The sequence below is a fragment of the Cygnus atratus genome, chromosome 9, assembly GCF_013377495.2.
Source record: "Cygnus atratus isolate AKBS03 ecotype Queensland, Australia chromosome 9, CAtr_DNAZoo_HiC_assembly, whole genome shotgun sequence".
In the NCBI taxonomy this organism is placed as follows: Eukaryota; Metazoa; Chordata; class Aves; order Anseriformes; family Anatidae; genus Cygnus; species Cygnus atratus.
Window position 1 is genome coordinate 10091113 of NC_066370.1, and position 27640 is coordinate 10118752.

At 51.9% G+C, this 27640-nt stretch overlaps 2 protein-coding genes across 3 annotated transcripts in view; one reads left to right on the forward strand and one right to left on the reverse strand.

Moving 5' to 3' along the window:
• VPS8 (VPS8 subunit of CORVET complex) overlaps positions 1-5568 on the forward strand; it is a 78833-nt gene extending 73265 nt beyond the window's left edge. For both annotated transcript variants that reach the window (XM_035544500.2, XM_035544498.1), the window contains exons 44-45: positions 4181-4261; positions 4942-5568. In XM_035544500.2, coding sequence (XP_035400393.1) covers positions 4181-4261; positions 4942-5088 — 228 coding nt within the window. In that variant the 3' untranslated portion in view covers positions 5089-5568. The remainder of the gene's footprint in view (positions 1-4180; positions 4262-4941) is intronic.
• Positions 5569-6384: 816 nt separating this feature from the next.
• C9H3orf70 (chromosome 9 C3orf70 homolog) lies at positions 6385-27433 on the reverse strand. Its single transcript, XM_035544502.2, has 2 exons — positions 27088-27433; positions 6385-9601 (listed from the first exon to the last, which is right to left on the reverse strand). Exons 1-2 carry the CDS (start codon positions 27257-27259, stop codon positions 9045-9047), a joined length of 729 nt encoding a protein of 242 aa, XP_035400395.1. The 5' UTR covers positions 27260-27433; the 3' UTR covers positions 6385-9044.
• Between the last annotated feature and the right edge of the window lie 207 nt (positions 27434-27640).

The window sequence follows — 27640 nt, forward strand, 5'->3', positions numbered from 1 at the left end:
CCAGTGTGCTTTCTGAATACTCCATACAGACAGTTCTCCTTCCTCCCCCCTCCTCAGTCGCTGCAGTACCTCACGTAGCAGCAGCAGTGGGGCCATCAGAGCACAGATAAGCCTCTCCTCTCCCTTGCCTTGAGTGGGAGCTTTACTCCTGAAGTCCAGCTAAGTTCAGCTGGAACCAAGAGACACCTGCCCTTCCCGTCCTGCTCCCAAGGAGATCAGAGGAGGGCTGTGGTGAGGCAGTGCTTCTGTTCCCTGCAGGTGCTGCTCGCAGCGCTGCCAGCCCCGAGGTACCGGCGCGGCGCCCACGGCTGGAGCCCTGCGCGTGCTGGCGGAGGTGGGTGCCGACACGCTCCCGGCTGCCCGTAAACGGCACCTCACGCTGCCGCGGTGGCCCTGGGCCGTCCTCCCAGCAAAGATGCTGCTCACTTGCAGCGCTGCCTGGCGTGGCCTGCACGGCCGGGTGCCCCACTCCTGAGGGCCGGGTGCCCCGCTCCACAGGGATCGCCTGGGCTGCGTCCGTCCTGTACCAGGGGCACAGATTCACAGTGGCATGTCTTTGTTCTGTGAGGAATTGCCTGAGGTTTTCTGGAGTTTGTTAACAATTCTGTAACGACTGTGGGTCGGAGCAGAGCAGTAGGCTGCCTGCTTTGCTGTCCTTTCATTTGATTGTTCCAAGTTTCTGGGAGCACCACGAGAACAGCAGGTCCTAAACCTGGGGAAGAGCAGCAGATTTACTTAGCCTTGTGTGAAGTGGCTCATCCCACATTACTCCACAAAAGTAAAACACAAAACTCCAGGCGGGTACTGCTCTGTAAGGCTGCTTACTGGAGGCGTGGTGAAGTTAGCGTCCTGTCGCCGCAGGGGTGGGCTGGCAGAAGGCAGGTTTGGTGGCCAGTGCCTGTGGACTCAGCTCTTTAAATGAGGGAGACGGGTGTTGCTTTTATTCCTAGGAATCCCGAAACCTTCCCCAGGACTTCTGGCTGCATCTGTCCTGTGTTACGAGGTGGCCCTCCAGGGTAATGTGGTGCAGCGACACGCTGTCAAATGGATGTAGCAATATCTTCTGTGGGAGCTGTGGCTCCGAGAGGCAGCACTTAGATGGCTCTCTTGGTGTGACTATTAATGGTGCCTCTGCTTACAACTGCGGCATGATCTGCTTAGCTTAGGCACGAGCTGATGATGGATTTTGTAGCTGTTAAATTAAAGATAATTGCAGGCTTAGGAGGGTGGTGTGGTGAGTTCCAGAGGGGGGTGGAATATGTGCAAGCAAAATGTGCTGCAAGAGATTAGCATTATAGTGGTGGGATCTCTGTACAACAAAAAGGAACCCTTCGGGTTGCTGGCCCAGTGTCTGAGGGGGATAAACAGAGTCTCTTGGATTCTGCACCGAGTCTGAGACCTTCCTGAGGCGGTGCGAGGGCTTGGCTGGAAATGGCTTGGAGGAGCTGAAGTGATTCAGAGCTGATGTAGCCCATAATGAGCTGACTGGCCCCGGGGTGGTGCCGGAGGCCGTGGCTGTGTTGGGGGGTGAGCGAAGGAGCTGAGTGGATTCCACTAATGCCTGAGTGCTGATGCTGGACTCTGAGAGCCTGCCTGTAGCTCTTGAATGGAAACATGCCTTTAGTGACACGGTTAAAAAAGGAAGAGGCCTGACAGCAGCCGTTCCCATGGCAACAGCGAGAATTGCCTGCAATATTTCAGCTCATCAGCCTGGAGAACAGCCTGATTGATAGTTACATACGCGTGGTAGAGAGATAACAGAAGAGGGGAGGCCAATTATATTGCATTTTCCTTGTCCTTGAATGCCTGTGGCCACAGCAAACGTGGAGGGCAGTTTTTCCTTGTTCTTCTGTTGATAGTCTTCTTTCTTGGGAAAAAAATAAAAATAAAAAATGACCTGCATGTCCCTTGGGAGTGCCTGTACAACCTGTCAGCTGCAGATATGTGACCCTAACAGTCACAGGCTCTCTGGTTCAAAGCCTATGCCATCTGTGCAGGGACTATGAACATTTGGCTCCTTGACTGGTGATTACAAATAGTTATTTACAATATAAATAATATCTTGGGAGGGGAAGAAATGAGTTTGAGCACAAGCTCCTAGCATGAGCAAGCTGTAGTCAGGACGTTGTTCTTCTCAAACAACTTGATGAGCATCTCAAAGGTACAACGTACAGTGCTTCAAGAGTAACAAACCTACTCAGGCTTCAGGAAACGTGTGGCAGGTTGGGTACATCCCCCCCCCCAAGCACTGCCATGCCCTCCAGCTCTGCAGCATCTCCAGGACATTCACGTGGCGAAGAGGCAGGTGGATGCATGCTGAGCTTCTGCCCGGGCTGGGCTTTGCTCAGAGCTCAGTAGGAATGGGGGCACGTGAGGGAGGAGATGCCAGAAGAGAGGGGCAGGTAAAGGTGCTGTGGGGGAGCAAACAACCCCACCAAGGCTCCGAATAAATCGTTCCCAGATGGAGTTTCCCTGATACCAGCATCAACGTGACTCTGGTGCTGCAGGTGCTGACGGGCTGCTGCTGCGAGGGAGATTTGTGCTATCAGGGAAGCCAAGGCTGGTGCCAGTGCCTTGCTCTGACTGGTGGTCGTGTGCTCTCCATGGCGTTTGTGTGCTGAGTTTTGTCCATCATAACTTTCTTTCAAAGCAGTTTGTTTTGGTTGATTTTCCTCGTGCAGTAGCCAGAAGGGTTCCTGCACCAGGTTGCTGTAGCGTGTGCTTTATTTCTGCACGTAGCACTGGGAGTCATCTTCACAGAGCTTTTGAACGTGCTCCTTAAACACGCCACAGAGTATGAGGAGCATAAAGGCAGCTGGCTGCTGCAGCACTGCAACCCCAGAGGAGAAATCCTCCCTGGAGAAGGGCTTCGCGGTGGCAGGAGCCACAGCAGCCAGAGAGGAGCAGGATGTGCCCGCCTGGCAGCCGCCCTGCCTGACTGCGGGGAGCAGCGGAGCTCCACCTGCCCTTGTGGGGCCAGTTCAGCCTTCAGCCCAGCTGGCCGCGCTCCTCGAAGTCATGCTGTGTCTTCAAATCGGGCTTCTTCTGTGGCCAAAAAGTTAAGGTAAATTCAACTTCAGTGAGCAGTCGCTTGTAGGACTGTAGCATTTTGGGTTTATAGCCTTTGGGAAATGTGTTTTAGGGAAAATATTTAAGAATGAATATTGAATGTTCCCTTAAAAATAGATCCCCAGAGACGACAGATGCCAGATTGCTGCTCATGAGGGAGGCTGTTCTCCCTGGCTCCTGTCGTAGTTCCTTGATGATGCTTTTGAAACAATCAAAATAGAAACAGCGTGATGTGGTGAAATGGAACAAACCTTACGAGAATCCGTGATACTGTGTCATCCATCCCTCCCTGGGATATTTAAATAACGCCTTTTAAAGCAGTTCGAGTATGCATTCCGCCCTTTCTGCCTAATAATTTGCTGCAGACTGTGGCACCTGTGTTTGTATCTCTGTTACCCTCACCCGTGGCGCTGTAGCAGCCCCCAGAGCTGCACAACAGCAACCCGCGCTGCTGTGGCTGGCTTCCCAAGGGACGTGGTTGCCACTGGTGCGTGAATCGCCTCCTCTCCCCACACCCTTTTCTCTCCTCATTTCCTAGTTTTTAGTCCACTAGGGGAAAAGCAGACCTTAGGAGAGAGACCATTAGCAGATGATAATCATTTGAGCAGTTGTCATTCCCAGTCATAGCCCCGCTCGGGGGCTGTGCCTGATGGCAGCGTGCTGCCAGGCCGGCTGGGAGTGAGCAGGACCTGGGGGACCGCGGAGAGAGAGAGGACTGGGGGAGCTCGGGAGAGGCTGCTCATCCGGGGAGACCCCTTACTCCTCTTCCCAGCTGGCTGCAGGGGAGTCTTCCCATCCCCTTTTCTTCCTCTCTTCCTTTTCTTTTTTCTTCCCCCAAAGGTAACTTTGTCTGCAGTCAGCTACAGCCTCCCTCCACCCAAGTCATTGTGCATACAACAGCATCTCAGTATCCTTTGTTCAACAACAGGGTTTCCTTTCCAAAGTCACACAGTGCTGCACGCAGTGACTTACAGCCAGAGGAAAGTGACCTTTTTTCCCCGACTGGGCTGCAGACTGGCTGCTCTGGGCCCAGTGTCAGGGGCAGGGATAAATTTCCGTATGTGAACTTGGCATCTTTTTGTTTTTGTAACCTTCTCATTCTCTTCACCAGACAGGTTCAGAGTCTGTGTTAGATCCTCAGCAAATCCAAGCTTTCGACCAACTCTGCCGACTCAACCGAGGAACCTCCAGAGTACGTACCACCCGTTTTCCTTTCCATTCTCAATTGGTGCGGGGCATTTTGCATGTTGCCAGGCCTCACGTTAGAACTGGCAGCGTGGGCTTTGGCATTTCTCTTGGGTTTCATTTAGTGCTGGCAATTTAGCGTGCACAGAGCTGGCTGTTCGACATCACAAGGCATCCATGCTGCCTCTGGCCTCTGGCAGCTGAGGGAATTCACTGGCAGCGCAACAGTGGAAATGCCTCTGGCTCTGAGGCTGGGCCTGAAAGAGTCCACGGTGTGACATTTCTCGGGTTCTTTTCAAATCCGTGTGGCTCCTATGCACAGAGGGTCCCCTCCTACTGTCCCCTGCATGCTGCCCTTCTCGGCCCAAGCAGGGCTGCTCTGTCCCTGGCTTTTTCCTTGTGCCTCCTGCCTGTTCTGGCTGCGGTTGTTGGCACTCTGAGCTCTTTCTGGGATTGCTTTTCAATGATGTAATTTAAAAATAACCCAGTGACACGTGGAAAGTTGTTCAGCTCAAGACTGTTGTGCTGCAGAGTTCTGTAGGGTCACCGCACACAGCTTTTTCTTCGCGTGTTAAGGTTTCTCTAACTGCAGCAGGAGATGATCCCCACGAGCTCTCTGAGTCCTTCTGCACCTTATGCGAGCGCTTCAGGGGCCTCAGGTGGCGCTGTCTGGGTTTTGTCTTGCAGCTAGCTCTCCTGACAGAACTGTCCCGCACCCATGGTGAAAAGCACGGGCCGCTCAGCGTTGCGCACGGTGACCCCACCGCCAGCAGCGTCTTCCAGAATGAGACCTTCCAGCTGCACCTGGCGCCCCCCCCGCTGGTGGAAGAGTAGTGCTCCTGCTCTGCAGGGAGCTTTTCTGTGACGATGCTGGAATTTCCCCGCTGCCACCGCTGCCCTTCCCAGAGCCCTGTGTGCGTGCTGAGCCTTGCTGGGCACGTGAGGGTTTGCAGCAGCAGGTGACCTTGTGCCGCCGCTCACCGAACAGAGCGGCAGCTGCGGGGCAGCTGGACGGGAAGCTGGGAAGCCTGGGGTCAAAACCGAGCATGCTGAAGCACTGCAAGCACTGGGGCCAAACTGCGCTGACCTGCAGGCTTGCGGCAGCACCCGTAACTTTGCCAAATAACTGTGTCCTCTCCGCTCCACTGGAGGAGTGTGCCTGTGGCACAGCGTGCCCCGCTGCCGTGTGCGGGGTTTGAGGGCAAAGAATGGGCAAACCTGGGAAAGGCTGTGGAAAGCAATTCACATGTGAGAAAACGAACCTGAGCACAGCGTGTTCCTACAAACTTCCATTAAAAAGGCCCTTGGTTGAAATTGGGTGTGTGAGCTGTGTGCCTGGGGAGTGGGTAAGAGGCTGCTGGTGTGGCAGTGCTGCTGGCTGCTGTTTTCTTGGTACCATTACTGCTCAACTGGTAGCAAAAGGGTGCTCCGTGGAAGTGGCACAGGAGCCACAGGTGACAAAACAAAAGCTGCAAGCCCTGCTGGGCAGCTTTTGGTTCTGCTTTTTGTCTGCCTGCAGTTCTGGCTGGCCTGAAAGGGCCGCGGGATGGCTCGGCGCAGTCTGAGGCAGGCCCTCGGGTGCTGCAGGGGGAAGAGGATTGGTGCGACTCTTACTGATTGCTGAAGGTTTGTCACTACTAAGCTCAACTCTTTTTTTTTTTTTTTGTTGAACATCAAGCTGGGGAGTGTCACAAGGTGAGGCTCAGCGTCTGGTGGCACCTTTATCAGTCTACTCACAGAGTGGCAACCTAATAGCAGTGGTGTTTCTGTGTGGTCACCTCTGGCTTGTGAAATGGCGTTACCGGGTTCATGACCACCACCTCCTCTCTTCCTGTGTCTGTTTTGGCACTAGCACTGGGATGTGTTGGGATAACACCCCCTTGGTGTCCCAGCCAGCACACCTCTGAGCTGCAAAGTCTTCAGATACCTGGTACCCGAGGCCAGGCTCCGTGCCCTGCAGGAGCACAGCACCAGGCAGGCGGAGCTCCATGTGCAGAGCTCACCCGGAGCCGCGGGACTCCTCCAGGCATTTGGTACGTGTCAGGTAATGCCATCTGAAGCTGTGAGTGAGCTCTCCTTTGTTGGAAACCCTACAATGTTTCACTGTATTATGGGAAATACACAGTTAGGACAATCAGAACTTGAGTTGTTTAGTATTTTATTAAAGAGGAAATATACACACCTCTCCCTGGTGGAGTGGAGCAACTGGCTCAGGGCAAGTCTCCTACAGCACATCTACGCAATGTTTGTGCAAACAAAAGAAATCACGTTTCTGTGAGGAGCGTGTTTCTGATCTGGGGTGCGTGATGGAGCGCAGTGAGAAACCTGCCCCTGCGCTGGCTGCCAGGACGCTTTCCAGAACTAGCCCTGTCCCACACCAGGCTGCTCCTCTCAAGTTTTACAACAGAAGGAAGAGGCAGCTTATTGTGCTTGACATCTGAACAAATCCTGGGTAGGAGACACTCACAGCTTGTGAATATTGCTAATTACTTTACAGTTAAGAAAGAATGTATCCTGACGACAGTGATATGAACCTGCAAGACCACAGGACAGCATGGTAAGTCTTGGTCATAAACACCCAGCTAATCTCACTGCACTCGCAGCAGGTGCCCCCGAACAGCAGCAGGAGGCGGCGGCCCCTCCTTGCTGGCAGAGCAGACCACGGGCGCTCTTGCAGAGCAGGAAGGTCCTGGTGGCCTTTACTGTGCACGGCACCCGCAGCGACAGCAGGTGAGGAGCACCCTGGCCTCGGGAGGGGCCCCGGACGTACCCGTACCTGCCAGCCTCCCGTCCTCCCAGGAAAAGGGAAGGCTGAGGCAGACCAGGCACCAGAGCGAGTGTTTGCAGCTCTCCACTCAGATTACAATTGAAAGATTAAATATGAGTAAATGCTGTAGGCTTATACATAATGCTTTCTTCTACCTTACGAGATGTGCCTGAATGGTCAAAAGACACTAAAACATTGTTAGAAACCTTAGTTAACCAAGAAGGACAATCCCGCCCTCAAAAAATAAATAAAACCGTACTTAGTTTTACTACAGCCTTCGTTTAAATGCCCTCAAAAAAAAAAACAGGATACTTAAGTGCCTTGTGAGAATGTATCTGTTCATGCAATGGCCCAACTTCCTCATTTAACAAGCATTGCACTTTTTTATATAATTCATCAAAACTATAAAACCTATTATTTTTTGTCTGAAAGTGTTAGTCTAAAAAGTACAGTATTACTTTATAACCATTTATGGTAAACTCCTAGCACACGCGCATGTGCACATACACACACTGTTGCCTAAATGTTTTCTAAAGATACTGATTACAAAGTGTATAAAATTAGTAATACATTGTCAGGATACAGTGAGAGATGAGCCATCCTATAACATGGACTATAATCTAGCATCAATCACTAAACTGTACACGTTTATACAGCCTTATATTCACCGATGACTTTTGAAACGTAAACAGCAAGTACACAAAGAAATCCAGTAATGCTGTTGAAAACAGTTATTACTGACTCCAACTGATTCAAGCTGACTGAAATCTTCTGAGAAAAATATTTTTGTTCCGTTAAGGAGGGCTGAAACAAAACCACCAGCAGAACAGCTCTTTCTCACCAGCTATGCGAGCAAAACTTTAAAACCTGCTCTTGAACTGGGTGCAGAGGAGAGTGAGCCGAAGCTTCCTCGCTCAGCATGAATGGCCGTGGCTGCGTCTGGACAAGCACACTCGCTACGTGTGCCTGGGCCACCTCACGGGCACCTCCGTGCTGTCCCCGAGCTCTGCCAACACAGTGGTGTGGCTGAAGTACTTTGTGTTTTAAACTTTGTTTTACTTCAGGCAAATGCAGGCCCTGAGGCCTTTTGGTCCTGAGCGCGCGTGTCCGGCACCAACAGCACAGGAGGAAGCAGCAGGCAAAGCTGAGGGTGGATTTTGTGTGTTTGGAGGTAGTCGCTTCCCTTCACCTGTCGTTTTACACCCCGGTCTGGAATGGTATTGGTTAGACTGCTGTGTCTCCTCCCTGCCTGCTCTCCCTCCTGCTGAGCTGCAAAAGCCAGATCCCCTTCCAGAGATCCACACAGAGAAGGGATCTGGGCAACTGCTTGGCCTCAGGAGCAACAGTTGCCTTTTCAGGAGATTTCAGAGCCTGACCTAACTCAGCAGATGCTCGGTGCATAGCCTGGAGAAAAGTTGGAGGCACTTTGTGCGTTCTCTAGCCTGCCATACCAACCCACTGGAATAGTGGTGCCAATGCGTTCGGGGAGGGTCGCACCAACACTAGAGAAAAGGACCGGCACTGTGGGAGGCCAGACAGAGGCAGGACGAGCCTCTTGCTGCTGCACCTCGCATCATTCATAAGAAAGAATAAGGACAACTTGGTTTTGCTGCTCACAGGCGTGCTGCACCAGCTCACCCTCTGTGCTTTGAAGGCCCACTGCAAACATCCTGACAGCTGAAAACATCTCAAGCGGCATGTCCTCATATGAGAAGTAACATAGGATGTAACCCAGACCAAGAAAAAGGCCTTTTTCAGCGATAAGAGTCTTAGGATTTATCGCTACCTTATGTACAGGCATGGGAGGTCTGATCAGGCTGAGAACACGTTAAAATTGCTCAGGCTGCTGCTAGTTCACCAATATGCAAGTCCTGTGGCCGCACTCCCATGAGGGAGGGATCTGAAATATCAAGTGCACTGGAAAAAAAGGGATTGTCAGAAAAAAAACAAAAACAAAATATAAATACTACAAAAGCAACATTACTGAGTGGGAACTGGACTGATCTGGTACCACCTTGTCGGATCACACAGTGGTTTCTATAGTCTCAATCACTTCCATTTCACACTGTGAGGGTGACAAGAGTGGGCATTCATCTGGTTCCCAGCTGCTATCCGGGCTGTAATCTTCTTCTGAACTTAGCTCGGCCACCCCCTCCGTGTCCTCATCGCACGACTCCATGTAGTGAACCCCCACCGCGTTGATCCCGGAGTCCTCCGAGCTGGAAGGGGACGAGCAGTGATCTGTTTTTGGTGTATTGCTCTCTTTTGTGATTAAGGCGTTGCGGACAGAGACTTCCTCGGCCTTTGTCTTGTGGGGCATGGGGGGAGGCTGCCTCTGCACATAGCACATCTTCCCGTTGATGCATTTCACGCGGTAATTGTCAATGAAGAGGTCTGCGATCGTGCAGAACTGCGGGGAGGCGGGGGGCAGAGGGGGCTGGAAGACGGGCGCAAATTTCAGGAAGTGCTCGGTGAGCGAAACGGCGATCTGGATCGTGTTCGTGGACTCTCGAGGGCGAACAGGGATCTCAGTGCTGGGAAGCTGCTCCACGGGTGTCATGGGCTGATAGACGTATTTACCTGCGGGGAAGGCAGAAAGGCAGCATTTAAAGACTTCAAGTTAGAAAGAAGCCGATCAGCTGGTGCCCGCCTTTGGCAGTTAGTAATAACCTGCAGCTCCTGGCAGTCAGCAGCTGCTGTTTTAGTGGCCTCAAGGTGTTTTTTTTTTTTGTTCTCTCCTGGTGCAAGGTCTCTGATGCTTAATATTGTACTAAGCACAGCTTCTCTGGCCCTGGTCCTGCTGCTCTCCCTCTCACTGCTCCCAAGACGTCTGTAGGAAGTCACCAACTCGACCAAATTGACTCCAGGGACCCAACTACACAGCTGAGAAGTGGGGCAGACAGCAGCTCTGCCTGCGCGCCTTTCTGGGGAAAGAAAATTGCACAGACGCTCAGAAGATGCTTTTTCCCCCCCCAACCAAATGCAGAGCGGTTCCACCAGACGTCTTTGCTACAATGATCTACCTTTTAGATTTTATTATTACACTTAACGATGAGTCTCGTGCGCGTTTCTATGTTCTTTCTTTCTGAGTACTAACGTGTGATTTTCTGTTACAAACCAGAGCATTCACACATGATCGCAACTGGAATTTTAAGGCAGAAAATAAGGGAATTGCTATGCCATAGAAATGCCTTTAACTTTTTGATTATCTGGTTAAATAATAAGAAAAATAGGATTATGTTGGCTATATAGAGCTGAACCAAGTGTGAACTGAAGAGCACAACTGAAATTCTCTACTAAAAGAAATAAAAAGAGAGCAGAAAATCAGTACTTTGTTAGGAAAAACTGAGAAACCTGAGGCTATGCCAAGACTGTAAAATGCTGCATTTTATTTGCATGAAGCCTCTGCAAGATTCATGCCTCCCCAGGAGGTTCACACGCTACGAAAGCACACATTTCCAGAAGACTTGCAAGTAGTGGGACTCTCAGCAGAGTTTTGATGCCGGAGTTATGAATATCGCCAATACTCCTTTACAAAGGCCAAAAAAGTATCAGAGCAACAAGGGGCTGCTCTGATGCTTGAAGCTGTCTGGGTAAGGAGCAGAAAGGCACCAAGTCTCACCGCAGTAACGGCCTGGCTGTGCTGGGACGAGGCGATGCCTCTGCCTGCCCCACGTGTTTCTGTTGGCGTCTCAGAGGTAGTGCAGCCTTTCCACCTGCATTACCTGTTGCTTTGGAAATTCAGCGCGGTGACTGTGTTTCTGCTCGGGGCAGCTGAGCACAGCCTGGACCAGCGACAGGCGAGGAGGGGACAGGAGAGGACGGCTTTCCTCTGCCCCGCGGAAGGGCTCGCTCTGCCATGCCTGCCTGATAAGGAAGCCTATCCTCTGCCCGGGAACCCTTCCTGGACACGCGACCAGCGCTGACTGCAACAAGCTCTCAGCCAGCGTGGCACTGGCACTGGGATGGGCGAAAGGATCCCAGCTCCTGGCTGTAGCTGTCGCTCTGCCAGCCCCAGCGAGCCAGGGCCCACATACAAGCTGTGCGCTGCCAGCCGGGCTCCGGTACGTCACCGGGGAAACCTTGAGCACTGGAGAAGGCTCTTCCCACCCTGCTGTGCCTGTTGGTACTGGAAGGGGGACAGCCTGCCGGAAAGCAGGCTGCACGCCGGGGCTGGGGCTCCCGAACCCGTAGCGTCAGAGGAAAGGCCCCAAAGAGCATGGGGCATGGGAGAAGCACAACGCATGGCCAGCAAGGCAGAAAGTGGGCTCAGAGGAATGGGCACCAACCACGCTGAAAAGAAATCCCACCCCCCCCCTTGTCATGCAGCCGGAGGGAACAGCCACCAGCCAGGCAGAGAGCAGCGAGAGCGCTGCAGTAAGTGGGCCGGGGAAGAGAACATTTTGTGAATAGATTCGACCAGCTTCACTTGAATACCTCATCAAGCAGTTTTCTCCTAGGATCTGCGGAATGATAATTGTTAACAGAACTGCTGGAAAAGCTCAGTGAGAATAAAATAGTATTTTTTTTTTTTTTCTCCTACTTGATTGTGGCTGGATGGCAGTTAGGAAACACACAGCCATCCTCTCCTCTTGCCATCTTTTTAACATAGCGTGGTCTAAGCTCGCTGTGTCTCAGAGGACTTCAGGGCAAGCACCAAAGCACTGAAGGCATCAATCCTGGCAGAACAGAGTACTTTCTCCTCCAGAGCTGGCTGCAGCAGCAGCACGGACATTGCTGTTCTGGCAGCTGCCAGGGCCACGGTCTCCTGGGCCCTTCTCAGCCCCCGCGCAGCACAACAGTGCTGAGACAGAGGCTGGGGTGGCCGGGCAGGCCTTGCCCTCCCCACCCCGCAGCACCCTGTGCCTTCCTGCCCACCACTGAGCTCTGGAAATCTTTTTTTTTTTTCAAATTAGCAAACATTAAACACGCTTCTGTCTTGCAAAGCGACCCAATGAAATGACTGCTGAGCACGCTGCTAGCTGGATTGGTGGCCAATAAATTCAGCTCACAGAAACTGAAACGCAGCCCACCTGGGACCAGCGAACCTTCGCCCAAAACCACGAGGCTGTATTGAGGCAGATATTTGGGCCGCTTCTGTGTGGGCTCCTGTTCCCTTCCATTGACAGCCAAGGGTAAGACACACAAGTGGGAAAAAAAAGTGTCTCAACTCTTCTTTTGCACCAATTCTACTTGAATTGTCCAAGTAGATAAGAGTGTTAGGATTTATCGCTACCTTATGTGCAGGCATGGGAGGTCTGATCAGGCTGAGAACACATTAAAATTGCTCAGGCTGCTGCTAGTTCACCAATATGCAAGTCCTGCGGCCACACTCCCATGAGGGAGGGATCTGAAATATCAAGTGCACTGGAAAAAAAGGGATTGTCAGAAAAAAAATATATATATATAAATACTGTGTCCAAGTGTCCAAGGACAGCACTGGTAAAGATCTCAGTGGGATGAAGAATAAGGGTTTCTGTGCAAGGCTCTGACTGTCCACTCAACACGGCTGCCACGTGCTGCCAGAGGGGCTGGGGGAGGAAAAGCAGAGCACTTAAGCCACGGCAGCTCACAAGCACAGCATTAAAGGAAATCAAAGATTCATCCAATTTTACTCTTTTTCCTTTAAGGAAGATGGTCAAGGAAGAAGCTCACTGACAAACCGTGTTAGGCGGAGGATACACGTGCACGCCCTGTGCTGTCTCACCGTTTGTCACAGAAGCAGAGATTTGGATTTTCCCAGCCAAGCTGGTGTCTGGTAACTACAGCACTTCAAACCCCTGGGCAGGGCTTACAGGTGTAGCCTCTGCTGGGTTTTGGAAAACAGAAACCCGATCACGTGTGTGGCAATGCAAGGCCCTGCCTGTGGTCACGCTTTGGCTCTATTCGAAGCCAGGCTGAAAAGCACAGGCAGGAGGATGTGGGAGGAGAGGTCAGGGGAGCCAAGGCACTACTGGGCATGCGGCTGCCTGTCAGAGCTTCACAACAGCACGGGGCGATTCGCTGCGTGCTTCAAAACTGCCACGCTGGCACTAATTTCAGGGTAGAAGAAAGCAGCAGCTAGTCTGTTAGCAGAGGATTTCAAGCCCGTTTGTGTGACCTGACCTTGGCTGGAAACATTTCCTCACGGTCCAAGGACAAGTGCTGCCAGGGAAAGGCAGAAATCACCTAAAGGGAAAATTTTCCACATAAACTGATTTTCTGCATTTCTTTAGGATTCTGTTATGAATTTGTTATTAAGTTCCAGCGAATTTTAGGGCCAAGCCTGTTTATTTTAGATGAAGACTCTCTTTTATGAACGTGATCAGTTACCTCTGTTAAAAGGTGCTGGTACTCACAGCTGGAGCTGTCAGAGTGGATCATGGACAGGGCTGTGGTAATAGCATCGCTTATAGCTCCCTACCCTACATAATGCATGTAAATGCATCAACCATGATGCGGATGCTATGAAAAATTTATGCAGAAATTTAAAAATAAGATTGCCCACCCACTACAGCTTGCAGGATTGGCAGCAGTGTCTTTTTTTTTTTTTTTTTTACAGCAAATTACCCCCAAAGCACAAGTCCCACCTTCTTTTATAATACATGGTGGTCTGGTAAAAGCCCCCCTGAAATAAGCAGAAACATTTTTGCTGACTTTAAGCAGCTGGCAAAAATCCATGATAAAATAGCATTTTGAGCACCTATTCTGACACGTTCCTTTTAATGCTCTAGCACGTAATTTATTGCAGCTTTATTTCCACCAAGTCAGTTGGAGAACTCTGAATTGAGCTCTGCTGATGAATGTTCCTGTAAATTACAGTGTTTTGCAAAAATACAGATGCCAGACCAGACACCGCATCGCGAGTTGTTTCCTGGGTCAGTTGCCGCTCCTGCCTACGCAGAAGACAGAATTTCAGTGAAGGAAAAATACTGCACGTGGTGCACGCGAGGGTTTTTCTCCAAAAAAGATCAAACTCAAAAAAGAAAAGTTCTGTGAAAAGCAGCTTGCTGCAGTTGCGGAGGTTTGGGAAGACCTTGCGCACTGTAAGGCTGCTGCAGAGCAAACGCTGCGGCTCTGGCTCTGCGTTCCGCCGGCGTGGCACAAGGGCTACGGGAAACATCACCGGGTTCGTCTCCCAGGTGTTGAACACTAAATGCATGAAGCCAGGAGTGCCAGGATTGTTTTCATGGTAAGTCTCAGTTATCCACGACAGCCGTATGTGGATGGATGATATGAAATGCGAGACAGCTGAGAGCCCTGGGAAGCAGGTACGTCGGCTACCCTTAGCTGTTTGCCACCACCGAAAGCCTGCACCAGCCCCTCGGCTTTCTGCGGCTCCAGGCTCACCGAGCATGGCTCTGCGTAAACACTGCGCCTCTTTGTCTACTGCTAATCACACAACGCCAGCGGGTTGTGCACAACTGCAAGGAGTGATTGTTTTTCCATTGCTTCATTATTCAGCCAACCCTTGTGAAAGCCTAAAAGCCAAATCCCCCGGATAATTAACCCCCAGAGGCCAGCAGCAGCTGGTTATGGCAGAGTCCAGCGGAGCTGCAAGCCCTGGTGTGAGGCACAGAGCTCAAGCAAACAAACTCGTCCCGCTTGGGAAACATTTTATCCCCACAAAGTAGACATACTTCCATGTACATAAAGTCTCTTTGTGGTATTGATTACCAGAGCTATGCGGTTGATTGATTGGAAGCCGTATTATGGTGTCTCCTGAATATAAAAAATAAATAAAAGCTTTTAGAAGTAAGCCATGAGGTCATTGCTTTCTGTTTTTTTGCTAATTGAGCAGTCGGCATGCATCTTTACCAAACAGACACAGCAGTAATTTCCGTGGCTAATACAAAATAACTTAACCATGAAATAAGCAGAGGTGCTGCTTAAACACTTAATTCTCCACTTCGCTTCGTCCCAGCATTTTAGTTTACCTCTGACACCGATGTGCTTGGCATGGTAAAAAAGAAATTAAAACTTCAGCTTTCAGCAGTGGGGTTTCTCATAACAAAGCCCCCGTCCTCACCCTCTCAAAATGCTACCTCGAAGGATTTTTGCTAACAGCAACATGAAACGTCCCACACTTCAGAAAGATGATAAAAGATTGTTCTGGACCTTCTGTTGTGGGTTTTACACATCTCAATCAGCAATACCTACGGTGTAGCAAACAGCTGTTTGCATGCAAGACGTTTAGACATCTTTTAACCAAAACAAAAGCTTTTTTCATATGTATGCTTTCTCTTGCAGCTGCTTGGACAAAGATTTCTACACCTGCCAGTTCACCTACTCTCCCAAAATCTGCAGGATTAATGACACCCTGCCAATTGTATGCTATCTAACTAAAAAAGCCTGGCTCAGTTCAACCAGTGCAACTCAGAAACTGCTCCCGTGCCTCTGAGATGGCTGAGCACCATGGTGAAAGCATGGAGCTGAGGGGTGCTGGAGGAGAACGGGCTCTGGTTGCAAAGCAGATTTCACTGCCTTTGGACGTGGTGTACGATTTGGAGAGGCTGACGCCGTGACCAGGGCAGGGCATGTGGGCTGACACCACGGCAGCTGTGCGCTCCTGCAGTAGGGGTGAGCAAAGCGTGCTGCAGCTGCCCACCACGGGTCCGCAGCGGAGAGCGGCTGGTTCGGTTCTGGTGGCTTCTGCTTGACGCTACTACAGCGGCGTAACGGCGCCAGCGAGCCTTGGTTGCAGTCAGCCTGGAGGCTCGCTTGTGTCACATGCGGCACTGCCACTGTCGTATCTCACCTAACACCATGGGATGTGTCAGGAATGTGAGCCAGGGAATAAGCCACCAGGGAGAAGAAGATTTCAGGACACTGAGGCACTGTCAGCTTTACAGTACCAGCTCAAGCAGAGCTGAACTGTGCCATCGGTGGCTGCGATGAAGCACGACTAAAATGCTTGCCAACACTGAAGCCTCCTCATATGTCAAGATAGGGAACGCCTTAACACAAGTGATACTCTTGCCTTGCACTTCTTCCAAGCAAATTTGCAAAGCATGCAGAGATTGTTCAAACAAATTTCTACTGCGGCGAATGCAAACAGAGCATGCAACGCGCTCCCAGTACTTCTGGCGTAGATGGCAGGCACAGTAAGGGATCGCAGAAGACACAGCCCAACCCCACAGAGGAACACCGGTTACCCCAGCACCACCGTGGAAGAGGTCACGCAGCCGGTAAGAACACTGGGCAGCGTTAGCAGGCTCTGCCCTTGCAGCCGTGTGTCCCCCAAGCAGCAGCACAAGCAGCCTCTTCTCCCAGACACAGCTGCACCAGAGCACTGACACGTCTGTCCCGCTCCCTATCTCAGCCAAGCACAGGAAGGAACCAGCCTGGCGCTATTTCTTCAGTGGCTCCCCAGCGGTGATCTCGTACAGTTGCCAATTTTCTTCTCATATGAAGCAGAGGTGTTCCCTCTGATTGCTGTATAGTGAGAGACAGCTGTGACAGCCCTTGACTTGATGAGCCGTAAGCTTTTCACAGAAATCTACGAAAGGGGAAAAATAAGAAAGTTTTTCTTCCTCGTAACGTGTACTTTAATGCCCTTTTGCCTTGATTCGTTTTAAATACAAAAAAGGATCATGATCTTCCATGCTGTGAGTCTTTCAGAGTTTTCTGCACACTTCCACTAATAGCAGGTAACTCAAATGCAAACAGACCCGGAGCTTCGTACTACCGTCCCTGCTCTTTCCTCTCGTTTCTTGTACAGATTTACCAGCCTTAAGGAAAAAGCAACACTGGAGGATTTAGAAATGTTTCGTGCAGCTATCAGCCCTCATAAAGGGGCCACATTTGCTTACTGCCTGTTACAAGGGGACACAACAAGGCACAACACGTGTGTGGTCCAGAAGTAACGTGGCAAGGGCTATGTTCATCACAGGTACTGCTAACCACAGCCCGGCACACGGCGGCTTAGGACACAGACACGCGACATCCCAGGCACGAAGCGCCGCAGTCCATCTCGTTACCTGCATGAGCACAGCTGGCCGCGAGCACAGCAGCTGAGCACTGGCCGTCACGATCTCAGCTCTGAACCCAGTATTTGCCTTCCACCATCCCTTCGCACAGCTGCTCTGCAAGGAGGAGAGCAGCCACGTTTTACACTTCCCTGAAAAATGTTATCCCCCAACTTATGCTAGATATTTGTTAAATTCAGTACAGAAAATAGCAAAAAATGCCTTAGTGTTAAATATTTATTTTACAAAGCCATCCCTGTGTACCATCTGCTCAAGATTCAGCATCCCATCACTTCCATGCAGACAGCCAGCGTGCTGATATGGTAACAGAGAAGGATAACCACAGCTCGGTGTCAGAAGCTACCTACGAAGAGTGAAGGCACATCCTGCTACGGAGGAATCGCAGGCAGTGGGGAGACAAGTACCTGCCCTCCAGGGACAGAGCACACCCCGCAGGTGGTGCGCCCGTGGTCTCCTGTACGAGATGGGAACACTTTCCTGCAAATTCTTAAACAAGCAGAACAGCTCGATGGTCCTTGAAGGGCAGTTCCTCTCCAAAGGGCCAGGTGCTCTGCCCCCACGGCAGAGCTGAGGCAAGAGGCTGTTCTTCGGAGCTCGGAATAGCTGCCGCTTGGCACAGATGCGTCTTTACGGCCGCAGTCCCTTTTCCTGGTGGGCTGACAGGAGAAACAACAGCATATGCGCTGTGCTGTACCTGTGCTGCTGCCTTCCTGTTGTCAGAGCACACGTCTCCTGCTGACAAGTCATCTGTGCCGGGGCCCAGCAGAGCGCTGGCCTTCTGGGCTCGACAAACAGCACGTTCATCAGCTTCATGGCTGGGGAGCGCGGCCCTACTACCGATACAGGCCACCCTTCTGACCTCAGTCTGTTGTTTCTTCTGGTGACCTGCACACGTTTCCATTCATACTTTACTCATCCCAATCTTTGTATTTCTGTTACAAGGCTCTGCAAAACCTATTTCTGAAGTATTTAACGACCTACTCTCCCTACTTACACCCAAAATACGCCACCAGAGCTGAGGCACATGGGTATTGGTGCTGACCCCTCCCTCAGAGGGGTTTGAGATTCAGCAATGCTCTGCAGGAAGATACGAAGCACCAGATACCAGAGGAGGAGGAGTGCCAGCAGGTCGCACAGCATCCCACCGTGCCACGGCAGCCGGGCAGCACGGGGGAGCCAGCTGGGCCCTCACTGCTGCGGCAGGGCAGTAACGCTGGCGGAGAGGTGGAAGCGTCACCCTCATCTCGCACCTGGAGCACTGTGCTCTCACAGCACACACACCAGCAGGGAGCACTGGGGTCTAGAGGCAGAGGGCAGGAAAAGCAAAGAAAAAGGGGTCTCCTCACGCCAGAGGGCTGCAAGAGCCCATCAGTGCAAGCTGGCAGTGTCCCAGCCTCTCAGCAGGAACAAGCAGCACTCCCCGAGTGAAGTGCAGGCACCTGAAATACGGCTCCAAGTCAGCAAAGGCGCTGAAATCTCACCACCGCCGGCAGCCACGCAACGAGAAGCACGAAGCAGCCGAGCACCCTGCCTGAGATGGCTGCAGGTGCCCTCCAGCATGGGCATCATGCACGAGGGCAGGCGGCAGAGCTGCTGTGACCGCGCCGCGGGGAAACCGCTGCGGGGCCGGGTGCGAGCACACAAGTAAAGCAGCGCTTCTGCCAACATGCGTGTGGGCTCTCGAGCTCTGCAGCCATCAGTGAGAACAGGAATACAAATGCATGCTCTGGTTAAAACTGTTTTACAACACAGGTTATATATAAATTCCAACTGTTACGTTGCTTAAATTAAAGTATGAGTATATTAAAAACAAGGTACAGTTGCCAAGCAATCAGACTTTACTTTTCCAGTAGGTCTCTGACCTCCATCTACGTGAATATACTGAGCTACTGGCAAAAACACCTCTCAATTGCAGCAACTGCACTTCTTGAATTCTGTGATCAGGCCCTATACAAAAATTGCTTCCTGGGAGAATGCAAGGCATTCTGAAAACATGCTCCGTATCTTATGGACAGATACATTCACACAGGTGCTGGAGTAAAAACCACAGCACACTGAAACAGGGTCACTTTATATACACAGAGAGGGAGAGACAGACTACCTGGAAGCCAACCTACCACCAACCAGCTTTCTGCATTACTCTAAGCTGATGCCATCCACCGACGGCTAAGCCCACACTGTCACAGCTCTCACTTGGAGCATCTCAGAACGTGAGCGAAGCATTTCGGATCTTGTCTTTTACAGAGACAAAAATTCCTGGTATAGACTTACCAACGTGCAGAACGAAGTTAACAAGACTTGAAGTGACTCAGGAGGTGTAAGGCAGCTTTGGGTAAATTGCGAGGCATTGCATAAAAACACCCCAAGATGCCCATTCTGTACGAGCCCTGCTCTGCTGGCTTCATCACCACAGGCAGAGGCAGAACGTGCTCCTGATGAGCTCCCAGGTGCCGCCAGGGGACTCGGGGTCCTGTGCCAAGCACCTGAAAGCACTCATCAGTGCTCCCAGCAAACCTGAGCACACGCTCAGCGCTGCAGACCTGCAGGACAGGAACCACGAAGATGACAATCTCGTGATTCAGGCATAGGGCAATGCGAGGATATGACCACGGGCCGCAGTGAAGACACATGAAACATCCATCAGCAACCACAAGAGTAAAGGTAACACGTTAGAGGGCACCGGAGCTGTACACTTTTGCATTTAGGCACCCAAATTAAATATGCTTACAGAATCAAACAGGAAAATCGACTTCCTTGCTTGCAGAGTCCAGGAAGGAAGCTGCACATTTGCCAGAGGCACTGGAGCTCCAGCACACATTTCATCTGTGAGCTGTTACTCTGCAGTGAGAAAAGTGCCTGGAGCGTTTTCCCAGAACGAAGACCTTGGAGCAGGAGCAGAGACTCAGCCTTCATCACAAACCCTTTCAGGAACATCCTGAATTCACAGCCAACCACGCCAGCTGACAGGACACAACATTAACGAATTCTCCCTCCAAACTGCTTGCTTCTGGAATAAGACAGCCACAGCCTCCTCATTTCAGGCTGGTCACAAAAGCTTCACGAAAACAGCAGGTTAGCCCTTCATGCAGTTACAGAAGAGAGGTCTCCTTCATCCACAGCTCTCAGCAGCTTTTTGCAGCAGCTCACGGAGTTTTGGGCAAGCAGACATAATTTTTTGTGAATCATGCTCCTCGGATGGACAGATTATGAAACACAGCCTCATTGTCAGGCATGGCAACCAGGAGGTTTTGGCTAGCAGAAAGCACTTTGGTACACAAGGCTCCTTTCTGTCAGGACTTCTGGAGAAAGAAGTGCAACGATTTCTGTTCGATCCTGTATGAGGCACAGAATTAGTCCTGCAAGATGTACTTAGAGCACGTAACTTGAATTCAAAGCTTTTCTCGTGGTCTACTCCTGTTAAGGGTTTCTGTTGGTAATGATGATGATAATAGAAAAGGAGCAGGCACATCTCTAGACATAACTGTGCATCACAGAAAGGATTTCAAAATGAATGCCAGCAGGTTCTTTCAAAGGCACTGATGTTTCCACAGGGTTTGATGAAATCTACACGTTTGGGTTCTCTCCCCAAGACACAGCATTAACAGTCTATTCATGCTGTGATTTGGGGATTATAACTAAAACCACAGCAACAAAACGCAATCCAGGGCCAGAAAGGTGCACCCGTGAAAACCGGCAGAGCGCTGCTTACCCTTAGAGTTACACGTCAGAACGCATTGAGCTGACATTCCTTTCTTCGTTGTGTACAGCTCAGCGAAATGAAGCTAGAATATAATAGGTCTTCAAAATACAGGTGAGGAGGAGATGTTGCACAGCCACAGGCAGCAAACGCTCGTTAAGCGTGTTTCCCCGGTACACGCTGCCAAATCCACCTTTCGGCGAGCCTTGCCTGGTGCTCAGCACAGTGCCTTGCTCGTGCGCAAGCATTTTGTCCAGATACACAGACTTACACTGGATGGATGTTCAAATCCTTTTCGCAGCAAATACAAAAGAAAAATGGGTATTTCTTCTAGGCTTTGTAATCATCCTCCCACCAAGACAAGCCATTTCTCAGAGAACACCCAGCCCCGAGTTCCTGGCCCAGCTGCTCCAGTTCTCCTTAGGCAGAGCTCTTCCACAGCTAACAAGTGCGAGCTACCCCCAGTATTCAGTCTCATAATTTAAAACACAAGCATGTTACAACTCCTTTTCCACATTTACCCACCAAGTCAGTCCTCAGGACATGGTTTTGTCCTGTGGAACAGCACCGCTGGAGATTCAAGCTGCCCCCAGTGGTGTCTGGCCGGGACAGGCCAGCCCACGCCGCCTGCTGGAGGAGAGCCCACCTCCAGGTACACGAGGCGCCGTCAACGTGCTGCCCGCAAGAGCCACCGAAACCACCGCAAAGAAAACCCACCAGAAGAAAAGCAAGTCAGTCTTTTGGAGGTCTACAGCACATGCAGTGCTACAGAGCGCCCCGGGGCTGTAGCTGCTTCCCGAACGCGGAGAGATCAACAGAAGCTGGCTGGCAGGCAGAGCCAATTCTCTTTAAACCCGCAAGCTCTGTCATAGTGCACTTGAAAACCTTCAATAGACACTTTAGCTCACTTACCAGTGCTCTGTTACAGGAAACAAAGGCTGCCTTGCTGATTCCCTGCTTACAGTTCTCACAGGCAGGCTGAGGTCTGAATAATTGCACGCGTTTCAAAGATTGTCGGAGCCCTGCTGACGGCTGCTGTCGCTCCAGAGGTGGGGGAGACACCGCGGAAATAGCACTTGGTACGTACACTTGGTGCGTAGCACCCAGCTGCCTGCACGCTGCAGAGCGGGGCAAAGGACCAGCACCCGGCACGCGGGGCCGGGATGTGCCCGCTGCCAGGAGCGGTGGGAGATGCTCCGTGACACACAGCCGCAGCTGCCGCTGTGGAGAGGAAAATCAAGGCTGGCCGAGACACGGAGATCTCACCAGTTTTGCGGGGTGGAAAATTAATGTTTTTAGCTAAGAATGTTATAAAGTAAAAACACCGGTGTGTCAAGTAGAGAAGGCTGTCAGAAGCAAAGCTCAGAGTACTCCCAGGTGCAGCGAGTGTACTGACTGGCTTCGCTCCGTGGCAGCAGCTGTGGGAGACCGACCATCACCTCTGGCTGCCCGGGCCCTGCAAGAGCGACCGCACACAGACCCAAAACCACGGCCGGCTTGTCTGCCCCATGGGACCCCCAGGTGCCCACGAGCAGGCAATGAGGAAGCAATGCAGCCAGCTCTGAGAGCAAGAACTCCTGGCCTCCCTGTCACCGTGGGCAGCCAGGCACGCAATTTAAGTACGCTTGGGTTCTTCGTCCCCGCAGTGTGCGCTGGCACGGCCAAAATCAGAGGAGTGCTCCCCCCTGAACCGCCCGGAAAACATATGCCCTTCTTGGCATGCCACCTGCCACGTAAGCCCATCTCCTCCTGTTGGCCGAGGAATGACGGGGTTTCTTGCCAAGCTGCCTGACCTGATGCAAACCCCGCCAGGTCAGGACTCAGCTTGGGGCGCAGCGGTCCTGTAAGGATGTGAGGAGCGCCACGGAGCAGGGAGCCATCGCAGGGTGCAAGGGTGGGGGAGCATTTGTACCTCTAAAAACCTACACTGCCCCCACAATCTGTTCAGAGATCTGAGCCTAGCGACTGTTTTTCCTTTCTGACCACCCAAAGGAGGCTCACGGCTCTCAGCCATGCTCTGTTTGCTTTCCTGTAGTCGGCGAGAACAGCTGGATCTGGAGAAGCGGCTGAACACAATATTTATTTGCTGCATCAATTTTTCAATGTAAGATATGCAAGAGGCTTTAAGTAATAAAGGCCTGCTTTTTGGATGCTGAACCTGGGTAAAATAATAAGCCACAGAGAGACTAATATACAGTAGCAGTTCCTGTCTGTTGATACGACTGCTGTGAAATGAATGTTGTGAAAGCGTTATTCGTGACGGATTTTTGATAATTGCAACACGGCATACTGAGAGTTTTGCAAGGTGTTTAACGTACTGCAAAACATTCGGACAGAAAATAAACCCTTGCAAAGGAGTTACAACACAATGCCCTATCTTTGCACTGTCCAGGAACGAAGCCAATCCTGAAATCATACCGAGTGCAATGCCTTCTCTGATGAGCTAGCTTTTAGGAAGTGAGATGAGAAACCACAGCCGAAGTCCAGCTGTCAGGATGGAGGTAAGCCCCAGCACCTGCCCCCTTCTGACAGAAGCAGTGACACCGTGCAGGCAGGAACCACCATGCAGGCAGCAACCCGCTGATGGGCATCGCAGACAGCATCAGCACAAATCAGACCTGCAGTGGAAACCCAGAGGCGAGGAAAGGAAGGCGAGCACCTTGCCGCAGACCTACCTCTGTTGGGTGTCGTCTCTTTGGAAAAACTGAGCAATTTAAGGCTCTCACCCTGCAGCTAATGAACAAAATCCCACAGGGCTGCCAGAGGGACAGAGGAAGGGGAGCAGGGGGAGTCCCCCTGGCAAGGGGAACGTGCACAGGCTGAAAGGTGCAAGCAGGAGCAGTGTGTAACAGGACAAGCGTGGGACAGACATTTTTTAAACCAAAAAAAGATCGTCCTTGGGTAGAACTTTCCGCCCTGTTGCATGGCCCCAGCAGGGAGGGCACCACAATGCCTGCTGCAGCCAGCTACAAGGTACTCTCATCCTCCAGGGCCCCTCGTTGCACCCTCTGTGCTCCCACCCCACCACGTGCAGCCTCCCCCAGGCGCTGCATGTCGCACGTGTGTGCCTGCTTACAGAGGTTTCATTTGGCCCACTAGCGAGCCACCTCCCTCCTCACCCAGAAACCTGCTCCCCACCAAGCACCAAACAGCGACAGTGACCTGAAATAAACTGCCAGGCTCAGACACAGAAGTCACAGACACAGCACCTGAGGTTTTTGGAGATGTTTGGACGTAACAACCAGTCTCTGCGATCCCACCTGCCAGCTACTATTGCCAGTTTACAGCCTGGGAAACATCGGAGGTAAAGAGAAAGCTTAAAGGACTGCTTACTTCAGAGCGTGCCACCAAAAATGGCTTTGGGGAATTCAGACTAGGTTCTTTCTCAATTATTACTTCTATAGCCAAATGGCTCAGAAACGCTGAATTGTGTCTGTCACTGAAGTAAGCAGATGTGATGCTGAATACACATGAGGAGGCAATCTACTGCCTGTAGCGGTGGTGAGTTTGTGTCATTTTTCAGTGCAAGTGCACTTCAATCGAGCTGACATCCTCCAGGACCGTGGACACCAATGGAAAATAATACTGCACGGGCCATTTTAATTGACGTTGGGATTCCTGTGCCCCTATGCAGCTCTTAGGAGTCACAGCGCAGCACTTTCAAGAGCCCTCTGAGGATTCCTAAGGCAGTATTACAGCACTGTCTTTATGGAAGATAACTTCCAACACTGCTTAATTACATCGCTGACCTCTATACCATCTTCCATTATAGGCCTCGTTCTTACCCCCTTTTAAGCCCAACTCCACTCATTTTGCAAGAGCGGGATACAAAGAGATCCTCAGCTCAGACATTTGCATTAGGAAATAAGGGGGCAAGAAGGGAGCGTACTTGTTCCTAGCTTTCAGATTAACCAAGAACACAAGGTATGTGACTTCCTTCATTTAAAATGACAGCTTTGTAGGACAAACACATCGGAAAGTTTCCTTAGCTGTAAAGGGAGAAATTAAGAAAAAAGTTTGTACTTCTTACAAAAGCTACAGTTATTTTTAGTTCCTGTGATTGCCACAGGGAAGCTAAGGGTTGGACGGCATCTCAAGATGTCCTTCCAGGAGGGAATCAGCTCTATGTCACTCCAGGAGACACCGGTCTAAGCCCTCCCTAAAGGCCTCCAGTGAATGTGACTCCTCACTTTCTGAAGCACTCTGTTCCCTTGCTTCATTTCTCTTGCTAGTTAAAAACATGTTTTTTACTACCAAGCCTAAACTTTCCTTGCCACAGGTAAGTAATAACTAGTTATCTTCCAAGTCTGCGTGGAGAAGGACTAGAACACAACTTCCTTTCCAAGGCTCCCTTTATCCTTTGCAAAGCTCGTCTCCCCTCCCTCCCTCGGTGCTTTTACAGCCCAAGCAACGGCTTTGCTTTTGCACCCCCTTGTAAATCCTATTTTATGCGCCGAGCGCTGTGACCTCCTACAGAACCTCCCCAGTTCTCCTACAGTATTTTTGAAGTGCAATGCTCAAAACTAAACCCATCAGTCTGGTTTCATCATTACTGAGTTGAAGAGACTAATTAAATTGCATGCTTGCAATGTTCCTGTTAATGCATCCCCAGTGAAGTGAAGGCTCGGGTTCTGTTTTTGGATTTTCTACCACAAAGGCCTCCTCCTGATGACGCATATCCAGTTTGTGATCCATCTTAATCCCCAGATCCTTCTCTGCAACGTCACTTCTCCAGGTGTTCCCAGCTCTGCGATTGACTTCCCCATCCCAGGACCATCCCTGCTGATTTCCGACAACATCTCCAGTTTACAAACACCATTTTGAGCTCTGATCTTGTCCTACGGAGTGCTTATGAGCTCAAATAACTGAAACCACGGAAATTCTGGAAAAGAAAAATACATCTAGGTCGTAACTTGAGGGCCTTTGTGTCACTGACGAAACGCCACTCGTGAGACATCCCTGTCCATGTGCAACAGGCGACTGTGACACCTCCAGACGTAGCCAGTTGTCACCACACAGCTCTCATTTCAGGGAAACCAAACTGGTTTCAAATGAGCCCCAAATCAGGGGGACATTCCTAACCCATGCATTTAGTTCAAATACAAGCTCTTGTCCAAATAAAAGGTGCCTTTTTAGGCAGACCCTTTTCCCATTAAACCAAATTTGCAAGAACCACACGAGTGGGAAATCCACGTAGGAGTTTAAATTACAAAGAAAGGCAGTGACAGACTGAAATGGAGAACAGGATGTCAGGAGTCAAGGGACATCCTCGGCAGCACCCAGCAGCCCTCACACCGAGGTTCAGCTGTAACCCCGTCCCTCCAGGCTTTAAGATCTCCGCAGCACAACACGAGCCAGGTCCCTAGCTCCATCACCATTTTCTGACCTCAGACAGACACGCTGGTTGGAAAGCCTGCTCATCAGCGAGATATGTGATTAATTATGCATTGAACTGTCTTTGGCCACCCCAGCCTCCATGATTACCCACATTGGCATCTCCAAGGCAGACATTAAAGTTGTCGGGCACCTTTCCGACAGAGTTGGCTCAGCACTGCGTTCTGAGGCAGTAACTATCTGTTGTATCCTGCAGGGCTACTTCTCTACTCAAAGCATTTTAAGTCGCACATTCCTACAATAAGTAGGATCACAAAGCGTGGGAATGGGAAGGAAGCCCCCAGCCACAAGGACAACCCCAGGGGACGAAGCAGAGTGCAGAGGCTTTCCCCGATGCTTCAGCACCGGCAGTGGGGCCACGGCACGGGGCTGCCTGCAGCAGGCCTCTGGGCAGCCCCCCGGCTGCTGCCACTGCTCCTTGGGAAGAAACCCATGGGATGGGATGGGATGGGATGGGAAGGGACGGGAAGGGACGGGATATGGGAAGGGACAGGAGGGGACGGGATATGGGAAGGGATATGAGGGGATGGGACGGGATGGGATGGGAAAGGACAGGAGGGGATGGGATGGGATAGGATACGAGGGGATGGGATGGGATGGGATGGGATGGGATGGAATGGGATGGGGGGGACGGGATATGGGAAGGGACAGGAGGGGACGGGATATGGGAAGGGATATGAGGGGATGGGATGGGATGGGAAAGGACAGGAGGGGATGGGATGGGATAGGATACGAGGAGATGGGATGGGATGGGACGGGATGGGAATGGGACAGGAGGGGACGGGATGTGGGATGGGAAGGGATGGGAAGGGTCAGGAGGGGACGGGACTGGATGGGATGGGATGGGATGGGGCGGGACGGGACGGGACGGGATGGGAAGGGACAGGAGGGGATGGGACGGGGCGGGACAGGACGGCAGCCCCCGGGCAGCGCGGAGCCGCTCCCCACTCCCCCCCCCCCCGGGACCGCTGTGGGGCCGTTTTGGGGCCGCGGGCTCGCTCACTCACAGTGGCACCATCCCAGGTGGCAGCACCAGTGCAGGCGGAAGCAGCGGCCGTGGCTGTGCGTGGCGCAGAGCGAGAGCCCGTCGCAGGGCTGGAAGTCGGGTCTGCCCGCGCAGCTGCGGGCCAGCGCCTGAGCCTCGTCCAGCTTCTCGCTCTTCGCCGCCGCCCCGCTCATGGCGCCGCCGCTCCGCCCGCAGCCCCCGCGCCGCAGCGGCCAGGAGGAGGAGGAGGAGGAGGAGGAGGAGGAGGAGGAAGAGGAGGGGAGCAGCCGCACGGCAGCAGCAGGAGGAGCAGGAGGCGCCGAGCCGCAGCGGGGACCGCCCGCGCCACGGGGGCAGCGCCGCGGGCAGGGCCCGGCCCCAGCCCCGACGGCTCCGCCCCGCCCCGCCCCGCTCCCGCCCGCTGTCCCCGGGGTGTCCCCGGTGTCCCCCTGTCCCTCCCGGTCCCCTCTCGTCCCCCGCAGCCCCTGTGCCGCCCCGCCCCGACGGCTCTGGCCGGGGCAGGCACGGCTGGGGTTGGGGTTGGGGTTGGGTGCTCCGGGGTTCCTTCCCCACGC